This window comes from Sprattus sprattus (assembly GCF_963457725.1).
Source record: "Sprattus sprattus genome assembly, chromosome: 12".
Taxonomy (NCBI): Eukaryota; Metazoa; Chordata; class Actinopteri; order Clupeiformes; family Clupeidae; genus Sprattus; species Sprattus sprattus.
Genome location: NC_137910.1, coordinates 4,828,329 through 4,839,203, shown reverse-complemented (window position 1 = coordinate 4,839,203; position 10,875 = coordinate 4,828,329). Strand labels below are relative to the sequence as shown.

The following is a 10,875-nucleotide window of genomic DNA, read 5'->3' as shown; positions in this document are numbered from 1 at the left end:
AACAAGTATGACAGATCAGGCATTGGACCAGCTTTCAGTGCCATTAGGGTGGGACACAGGATATGACATCACAGCTGAAGAGCTCTCTGTGGTCATGAATGTGGATGGTTTCATATCAATCTATGCCACTATGCAAACACCTTCAAAGATGCTGTGTTTCACAGACACTTACACGCGTTTTTTTGTCTGGGAATTCCCCGCCCCTTCACTGCATTTCATTTGGCCAATAGCCAGTTTGTGATTGGCTCCAAGGATCCTTACAATGCTGAACTAAGTTTGTATAGCCGCCTCGCCAGACCCGTATCTGAAGGCAAAATCAAATTGGCCGGAAGAAGAGGGGCGGGACTTCCCAGACTACGCGGTTTGTTGAAATGATGTCTTATTTAACTAAATGGGCACCGACATCCGCCGGTGTGTTATTGGCAATGTAACCATGGAAATGAGCGGAGAACTCACTGGGGTCGATCGTGGTTCTGCCTCTGGACGCCGATTGGTGGGAGAACAACCTTGCTGTTGATCTCCAGTCCTTTCCTCAAGGCTTCTCTGATCTGCTCTGTGTCTGTGGACACACACACACACACACACACATACACACACACACACACACACAAAGAGACAGTCAGGGCTCTTCTTATACTTCCTCACATTACAACACATGCTGCATCCAAGCTAGGTCCTGTGTAAATGGTTGCAGTGTCATGGTTATTCGCATTCAAACCAGTACAGACCAAACAGTGCTGTCCTTAAAAGCTAACACACAATGACCTACAGCACTGGAAGTGAGACGTACTGATCAGATTCAAAATCACGATAAGAACCGATCATTATTCTGGAGAAGCACAACAGATGGGCATGAAAGATGAGACGGGGAATGAACTCCAGGGAAAGGGAGGGAGAGAGAGAGGGAGGGAGGGAGGGAGGGAGGGAGGAGTGGGCCACCTTTATCGGAGAGGCGTCGGGGCTGCGAGCCGATGCAGATGCTGCGGCTGTCGTCCTCGTCCTCCGGTGGCCGGCTCAGGTCGTCCCACACACACTTAGCGCTCACACCGCTCAGGTTGGAGCCGTCCGTCTCAATGCCCTTCTCCACTCGCTCTTGCTGGGAAATGCCACACACACACACAGGGACATCACATACACAGGCCTTGAGGACGCATGGAATGCCACACACACACATACAGGGACATCACATACACAGCCCTCGGGATGCATGTCATGCTCGTCACAACAGGTACACACAGATAACCATCTAACACACAGCCCTCCCAACATTTACATATACGCACAAACTTGAAACACAAAATGAGACAAACATTCATACACAAACCACACATTCAAATGCCATGACGTGACATTTATTCCATCCACTAGGAGTGTGCAATCTTGCCAGACAATTATTTCATAATATTCTGTCTAAATCTAAATCTTTCCTCTATTTGTTCTTTTGAAATGTACTGTACAATACTGCCAGTGTGGGAATAGCTGCTGGATGTCTCTCTCCAGGATGTGCACACTTAAAAACACAATACTACATACTACACCACACTGCTTTCAAAGTACAAACTGGTCTGTGGGCGAAGACTTGTCAGAGACTGCTAAGAATGTGTACTGACTGACCTCTGGACCCCAAAGGTAACAGACATGTACACAATAACAAAACTTTCCACTTTACCCAGAATCATTGCATATTCATCCTCCAACAAATGTCACAATCATAATCATAAACACACACACACACCTAAGTTAAGATTCTCTCAGTTCACATCATACACACACACATAAGAAAAAAACCACATACGGCTTATATGGTGTTAGATGTCACTGAGTTGATGCACTCAAACTAGCTTCCTGCTATTCATGGGATTTAATCAAGGTACTCATTCACTGTGATTAAATCAGGTTCAATCATCCACTCAAAAATAGTACCTACCTCTAGACACACCTATTCCCTCCCATATCCCAGATGACTGTATAAATGTCTGTTACTCCTCTCAGTATGTTGAGAAAGAACCGTTCGTGCAACATGCGTTCGGATTGTCCTGTGACGCTGGAATAAAACTATTTCTACTGTTGGACACTCTCCCAAGTTTCCTGATTATCTGCAAACCTGACCTTGGATCCAGGACTGAGACAGACTTCTTTCAATGGCTATATGACAGCTGGTTCATTTCACACTGTTTTGTTGAAGACCTTTCAAATTCCTGCCATCCCACTTATGCCCACTTGTGCTGCGCCGTCAGGAGGTGGCAGTCTGACAACTCAGGAATGCCAGTCAGAGGCTAACCGCTCTCCATGCATACAGAAAGGCCCATTAAACTGTTTCATCTGACCACCCAAATGTTGGCACCCAATGCATCTCCTTATGCCCAGGAGCACGCTGCCATTGTGAATTTCAATGCAAGGACTCTGCAGCTATGCACACACCAATGACAGCGGTCCAACATGAGAACAGGCAACACATTTTCTATGTGGACTAAGCTGGTAATATAGGGTGACAAAACATGTCACTAGTCAAGTCAAATAATTGTATGGATTTCTGAAATAGCCTGAAGGCTTAATCACTATCAGGACTACACATTTATAGTACATATTTATAAGCAAAACCACATCCACAACACACACTACATTGCACATTGCACATCCACACTGCATTTTGCACTCTACTTCACTTTCCACTTACTTCCTTGTTGTTTTTGTATTGTATCGTATGTATTGTTTTTTTTGTTCTCATGTGTAGTACTTATTGTGTGTGTATATTTGATGTTATGTGTAGTACTTATTGTGTTTGTATATTTGATGTTATGTGTAGTACTTATTGTGTTTCTATATTCTTATGTTTACTGTATGCACCTACTCACCAGAACAAATTCAAGGTAGGTGTAAACCTACTTGGCAATAAACACAATTCTGATTCTGTTACGTTGCAAACAACAGTTTAAAGAATCAGTGGCAACTGGGGCATGCATTGTGTGGCCCAGCAGATGGAGGTGTTTTACACCAAACACATCTGTGACATCAGGCACCACAGCAGACCAGCCTCACAATGTCCAAGACGTGTGGATGACAAGACACAGAAACGGCTGCTCGCATGACCTTCAGAAACTGCAAGGGTTGCGCGTGTGTGTTTATCTTTCAAGAAAACAATCAGAGCCCCCCCCCCCACCCTTGTGGCTCTGAGAAAGCGGTTTCGGAGAAAGGAAGGAAGCTTTGATGCGCCAAAAGAGAAGCCTTACTTGTAGGTGTGGGTCGATCTCAAATATCGTCTCTCCTCTCCTCATGTCTGTAACCAGCCACGGGCCCCCTGCCCTGTGGGGGAGAGGAGAGAGAGAGAGAGGGAGGTGAGGGAGAGAGGGAGAGAGAGAGAGAGAGAGAGAGAGAGAGGTGAGGGAGGTGAGAGAGAGAGAGAGAGAGAGGTGAGGGAGGTGAGAGAGAGAGAGAGAGAGAGGTGAGGAGAGAGAGAGAGAGAGAGAGAGAGAGAGAGAGAGAGAGAGAGAGAGAGAGAGAGGTGAGGGAGAGAGAGAGAGAGAGGAGAGAGAGGTGGATAGAGAGAGAGAGGTGAGGGAGGTGTTTGCGCACAGTTAATGAGAAGCCAGGCTAAAAAGCACACTTCCTTGGGTCTGTCACACAGCACAACAGACATGCTTTGTTTAGAGACTGACGTTACTCTTTCCCTGCTGCACACACACACACACACACACACACATAACACCCAGGCCATGCATGCAAGCACACACACACACACACACACACACACACACACACACACACACACACACACACACACACACACACACATTACACCCAGGCCATGCATGCAAGCTCACACACACACACACACACACACACACACACACACACACACACACACACACACACACACACACACTACACCCAGGCCATGCATGCAAGCTCACACACACACACACACACACACACATTACACCAAGGCCATGCATGCAAGCACACACACACACACACACACACCAAATTCAGCTTGCACACATGGATATCCACAGACCAGGCTCACCTTGCAAGCACGCTCTTTCACTCACACACACACACACACACACAAACACACAAAAAGAAACACACACCCTTGCCTTAGAGAGCAGAGTAATTGAGGGTGGTCTGGTGGTACTCACCCATGCCCCCCCCCCCCCCCCCACACACACACACCCTCACCCTAGAGCCTGAACACAATCCACAGCTCTTGTGTAAATGCATGTGCAGGCAAACACACCCATACACATATATATACAGTACACACACACACACATTCACAAAGCCCTGTGAATTGGTGTGGCTGCCTTATTCTTGTTTTTTTTTTTACATGCACATTTCCCTTCCTTCGAACACAGACACAGTACTCACAAGTGCACCCCTCGTAACAGGTCTAAGATGCCCTGGCCGTTCCACTGCTGTGCTGCCTGCAGTTCCTCTGTACACACGCCCACAATCTGACAGGACACACACACACACACACGCACACACACAAACACACACACACACACACACACACACAAAATATCAGAAAAACTACAACAAAAAAGTGGCTTAAGTAGAAATAGCACACAGCTGGTCAAATGTGTCACTAACAATTTAAGAACATTTAAAAATGTATTTTCTCTATAGATCACAGTTTATAAATCACAATCTATACCATTTGGGATCATGGCTTCTGCTTAATGGCAATACGACTGGACATTTTTGTGTTAGTACTCTGATTTAAAATGTAATCAATTTAGGATAAACTTTTCTGCTTTTCTACAAAATACATATGTCTATTTGAGGATCTCAGTGTGTTAGCGTATGCGTATGTGCAAGAAAATACAGTATATATTATACTTAATTTCTGAGTTATTTAATGTGTTTCGTTTATTTATTTTGTCTGTTTTGTTTTGTTATGGTTTGTTGATTTATTGTTCTTCTGTATTCTGTAGCCTCAGTCAGGGCTTTGCTGCAAAAGAGCCGTGAGCTCAGTCAATTCTCCCTGAATAAACACTACCACAAAAAAGTGGCTTAAGTAGAAATAACACACAGCTGGTCAAATTTGTCAGTAACAATTTAAGAACTTTTAAAAATGTATTTTCTCTGTAGATCACAGTTTATAATCACAATCTATACCCTGTGCTCAGTCAATTCTCCCTGAATAAACAATGATGAATGATGGACGTGTCACACATAGGCATGCACCTGACCTGCAGGAAGCTGACTAGCCCAAAGGGGGTGAGCACTGGCTGCATCTGAGGGTCGTCGGTGAGGAGCATGTGTTGGATCCGCGACTCGCTGTTGTCCAGGGGGCTGTGCCACGAGATGTGATCGCCACTGCAGAACGTGTTTTCTGAAACGGAGGGGGATCGAGATGAGCACACCATGATAAAGACAGCAGGTACAGACATACTCCACTTTAATGGATCTGGATCCATTTCTCTAGCCTGGGTGCCATCCGTTTGTACGCGTTCCACTGATCTCGCTGAACAAACGTTTGTTCAGCGAGAAGGCAGCAATCAGTGGAACGCGTACAAACGGATGGCACCCAGGCTACCATTTCTCTACCTGGTACTCAAACTAAAAAAAAAATAGGTAGCAGAGAAGAAAGGAACAGCACTGTCTGGAACTCAATAAAGCAGCTGAACGTTTCAAGAGAAGCCCTGTTGGAAAAGGAGAGGTCTGGCGTCTCATTCTTGCTCACTGGCTTGCCCTCACACAACCCCCTCTAATCCCCGAGTTAGTGGCTCTCTGGGGGTCCCAGTGCTGCTTGGCTCAATCCCATCCTAAAGAGAACCCCACTCAGATTACCAGATCAAAGTTGCGGCCCAATAGATTCGGCAACGATCCAAACCTTACCGAAGTCAGAGAAGGCCCTCCCTGTTCCTCTCTGGTGTGTGTGTGTGTGTGTGTGTGTGGGTGTGTGGGTGTGTGGGTGTGTGTGAAGGCCCTCCCTGTTTCTCTCAGTAATTGTTTGGAGCTTAGGTGAAACTGTGTTTTGTTATGCGTCTACGCACTCCTTGAAAACCCTCTTAAACAGAACGAGGCAGCCAATGAATGATTTGGCTGAAATGACATGCTCAACACAATAATGAATGCCTACAGACTTGGAGCGAGTCTGTCTGCTGCTGCTTGCTTAAGGGGGCTATCTTTCTGCGCCAACGGTTGTTGAGGCGCCCAATTTGTCACCCCAATGATTCAGTAACATGGATTTAATAGTAGCCAGAGACAAAAAGCTTCTTATGTGGAAACAGCCCAGGGAATGAGACAAGATTCCACAAGAGATCCATGACCCAAAAACTCCCCGACAACTGAGAAGATACGATTCCAATCATTTGGTGTTAATCACTTTGATCAACAGAAATAAAGGACCTGAGCCTGAGACATAAAAGTGCAAAACCGGACATGAATACAATGTAGACGCAGGAGTAAAACGAAAGCTTCAGAGGGAAACTTGCACCAAGGCTAAATTAAACCACAGAACCGGCGCCTCACTAGACAGGATACTGATAACACAAGAAGAATCCACATGTCTGGGTGACGCCATGCTTTCGCTTCAGACTGAGGGAGGGAGACAGGAACAGTGTGTGTGTGTGTGTGAGAGAGCGAGGGAGAGAGAGTGTGTGTGTGTATGTGTGTGTGAGAGAGATAGATAGAGAATGTGTGTGTGAGAGAGATAGAGAGAGAGAGGGAGAGAGTGTGTGTGTGTGTGTGTGTGTGTGTGTGAGAGAGATAGAGAGAGAGAGAGAGGGGGAGAGAGTGTGTGTGTGTGTGTGTGTGTGTGTGTGAGAGAGATAGATAGAGAATGTGTGTGTGAGAGAGATAGAGAGAGAGAGGGAGAGAGTGTGTGTGTGTGTGTGTGTGTGTGTGAGAGAGATAGAGAGAGAGAGAGAGGGGGAGAGAGTGTGTGTGTGTGTGTGTGTGTGTGTGAGAGAGATAGAGAGAGAAAGAGAGGGAGTGTGTGTGTGTGTGTGTGTGTGTGTGTGTGTGTGTGTGTGTGTGTGTGTGTGTGTGTGTGTGTGCAACGGGAGCACCCAGAGAGGCTGGGGATTCTGCATTCATATGAGGTCTGCAGCCCACCCACGCTCAAATTGGCCCCAGCTGCAGTGCAGTGCAGACAGGAGAGGGGCCAGGAGAGAAGCCCAAGGAGAGAGCTCTCCCTACTCACCCTACCCCATGCACCCCTCCCCCACTGTGGACATCACAAGCGACTGGTGGATTTGGGGAGACTTATCAAAGTGAGAGAGAGACACACACACACACACACACACACACACACACACACACACACACACACACACACACACACACACACACACACACACACACACACACACACACACACACACACACACACACACACACACACACACACACACACACACACACACACACACACAAATACTTCAGAGGAGACACTGTTAATGCTAAAAAAGAATATCATGCAAATGGTCTGGCCATGTAATAATACAATTAAATAATGCACTGATAATGCAATACAACTAAATCCTGGGCAAAGTACCAATGTGTCCTTTCTAGCTGCCTGGTGAGCCATGGCTTAGTGTGACAATTGACACCACATTGCTTGAGGCTAGGCTAGCAGTGGGCATGTGCGTGCTGATGTGTTACTTCCTCCACACCTCTTCCAAGGCAAATGGTATTGAGGTACTTTCAAAGAGACAAAGCTTTTTTACCAGAACAAAAATCAACCCACAAATTCTTACCCATCCTTGGTGGGTTTAAGTAGGAACTGCCAGCCTGTATTCTCACAGACACTCTCATTCAGTACCACTACTTTCCATAATCCCATCACTGATTTCTGCCATCTACCTTATTCTTTTTCCCACTGGAGGAGGACTCCCTGCTGGCTTCAGGACAATTGCAAACACATTCTAATGCAAGACGGGTCTGATCTGAGATGAAACGCAGTGCAGGGCTCACCTGACTGGAAGACGTATCGGGCCAGCCCTTGCATCAGCTCCGCCGGCCAGGTAGGGGGCGCTGTCTCCCCAGCCTCCCTCTTCAGTCTGAACGTCAGCTCAAAGCCAAAACCACTGGGGCCATCAGTACCTGTGAACCTGCAGAAGCACTGTGTCAGGAACACTTGGCATACACTCTGAGCAAACTCAAACACTGTGTAAAGTGAAGGTCTCTTAAGGCTTGACAATGACATAGGACCTGGTGATAACTGAACTGTAATGGGCTACTGGGTTATGCTATTATGGGTATGGGTTGTGTTTGGCCTTACTCATGAACTCTGTTGTCTCCGTACAGGTCACTGAGTCCCATACTAACGTAGTGCCAGTGCTCCTGGACGTCCTGTGCCACGCTGCCCACATTCCTGTACATACTGATGTAGTCTAGTGGATCCGGCCCACCTAACCTGTTGATAAAGGGAGAAAAAAATTAGACTAGAGCCACTGTCATCACCAGGCATATGGTATACAGCAAGAACAACATGCTGTACTTCGTTTTGACACTTTTATGGAATATTTGTGTAAATGTGATGCATCATGACATTCCTGATTCAGTCATATTTTACCAAATTATTTTTGAACCAATTAACAAGGTAGGTTGCACAACAACAGAGACCTGCTGGCTGCTGTGCAGAACCAAGCTGTTTTGGTCAGTCGAGGAAAATAAAAAGCATCTGTTCCCACACAGCTGGGATGCAACATCAACGTTAAAGTATTATAGCTAATACACAACAAAACATTTGACAAGCAAGATTAAGCTCAGTATTCGCTAAGAAAAGTTAACATTAGAACAGCTTTCTTATCATAGCGTAACTTAGGTGCGTTCCCAGAGTACCAAAGTCAGCAGTATGTATGTATGTATTTGTATAGTTATATATATTATATTATGTATATAGTTTGATAAGTTGGCCCACTTTACAGCAAACGTTAACCAAGTCAAGGTAATCTAATTTGTACAGACAACGATGACGTTATTAAAAGGGGGGTTAACATAGGCTAGCTCATTTGCAACTTAGTAAACGATGACGTTAAAACTTCATGCAAAAGTTTACCAGCCCGTCTCATTATGTTAATAAACTATGTTAACATTACTTTCACAAGCAACGTCGGCCATGACATTAAACTAACTTAAACACAGACACATACCAGTACTTTACGATGGCTGTAACTTGCAAGGGGTTGACCTGGTCGGGATACAAACGCCTGCATTCCCCATAAACAGCTTGCAGACCAGTGGGAAACAGCGACGCAAGCCCGAGGTGGGCTGCCGCGCCGCTAGTAGGCCGCATTTCATCCATCCCACACCACAACTCCAAACTGTTAGGATAGTCCGGGAGAAAACCCAGATGACCTAAAATATCCTTATGTCGATTCGAGACGGGTTCTCCTGTGTTCTTTTTGTTTAAGTCTTCTGGAGTTTTGATTTAACACCAGATTTGCAAGGAAACGACCCCTTTGTCCGTTCTCCTGAAGCCCCTCCACAGTTTGTTATCTCTCGCTCAGAGTACAGGCACTACTTTTGAGTGACAAGCAGTTAACCCAATAGAAACGACCAGTTGAGTAGAGCTTTTTCATAGTGCAATGCGATTGGATTCCTTGACTGTCAATTCACCTTCAGTCACAAGAAGAGGCGGTAACTTAAATGTGTCAGCAAGTATCAGGTAATCCATTAGTTACCATCAGTTAATAACCATTTTCAAACATTGTCATGTCAAAATTTGAGGAAGAAAAAAGAGAAACAAACTCAACAGATTTGCTCCAAAAGAAAACTTCATGGTAATATAAAACAATGAAGTATTTATGGATTGCAAACAACTAGCACACCTGATGATTTTTAACAGACGTGGGTAGAGTAAAAAAGCAAACTCGGGTAAAAGTATAATTATATATATAATAATAATGATTATAATTTTAACACAAAAAACTAAAGCAAACCTTACAGGCTATATAGATTTTTTTATACAGCGGAAACCGCTTACTGTGTATCTTTAAAAAATATTCAGTTAAAAAGAAATGTTGGCAATTTGATGCTGTTTGATGATGTATTGATTCTTGTTATATAATATTGTGACTAATATAATTTGGTTTAGGCTACGTACTTATCCGTTGACTTTTGACCAAGATGTTAAGTAGGAGAACTGTTTTTATTGTGTATAGTTGGGACATAGTTAAAGTGATGTCAACCTAATAAGGCAAAAGAATGTCCATCGAATATTGCGCTAAACAGAATGAAGCTGTGTCTTGGTTGGGTTAAGGGGTAACCTATTACAAGCCATGCTATACTTTGAGGAATGACAGATCAGATGAGATGCTAAAGTTACATCTAAAGCTGGAGATACATAGCCTGGAATGGATACCAGACCGAACCCCGCCTTCAACATTTTTGGTCTGGAAGTTCGGTCTGGCATGCTCCGTTGGGGAGAAATTATCACAGATCCGAAACAGATCTAGCCAATCAAATAGTCAGGGCGGGCTTTATACGATGATGGACAGGTGGTCAACCAACGCTTGAGTTGAATTAACTGTAGATTCGAATTCGTACCAAGATGGCGGCGTCTCAGGAGCCTGTTAGTGGGAAATATTTTATGTGAATTAAGCTATCCTCACGACTTTTTTATGTCTACATTGACTCGGTTAGTTGTGTATGGTGCAACACAAATGTTGCCGAGTATTGTAGGTCTTTTAACTGAAGCTCTCTAGACCATTATTGTTAGGTTATTGCTAACGCTTAGACCAAAAATCCATTGAAACACATAGTAGCTAGCTAGCCTTGCTGCTAATAAGTAAAAGGTGAGCTTGCATATCTCACAGATATTGACAGCGCATTCATTTTGAAAGAGGAACAGAGAAACGCGATAAAGGCATTTGTCGATCGAAAAGATGTTTTTGCCATCCTTCCTACGGGATCCGGTAA

At 44.8% G+C, this 10,875-nt stretch overlaps 1 protein-coding gene across 2 annotated transcripts in view; it reads right to left on the bottom strand.

Annotated features, from left to right (window-relative positions):
• The window catches only part of sufu (suppressor of fused homolog), a 17,606-nt gene extending 8,183 nt beyond the window's left edge, over nt 1–9,423 (bottom strand). For both annotated transcript variants that reach the window (XM_080848425.1, XM_080848426.1), the window contains exons 1-8: nt 9,108–9,423; nt 8,234–8,368; nt 7,927–8,063; nt 5,196–5,338; nt 4,369–4,454; nt 3,231–3,303; nt 940–1,096; nt 457–559 (exon numbers count right to left, since the gene is read on the bottom strand). In XM_080848425.1, the coding sequence (XP_080704551.1) occupies nt 457–559; nt 940–1,096; nt 3,231–3,303; nt 4,369–4,454; nt 5,196–5,338; nt 7,927–8,063; nt 8,234–8,368; nt 9,108–9,259 (986 nt within the window). In that variant the 5' untranslated portion in view covers nt 9,260–9,423. The remainder of the gene's footprint in view (nt 1–456; nt 560–939; nt 1,097–3,230; nt 3,304–4,368; nt 4,455–5,195; nt 5,339–7,926; nt 8,064–8,233; nt 8,369–9,107) is intronic.
• Nucleotides 9,424–10,875: the final 1,452 nt, after the last annotated feature.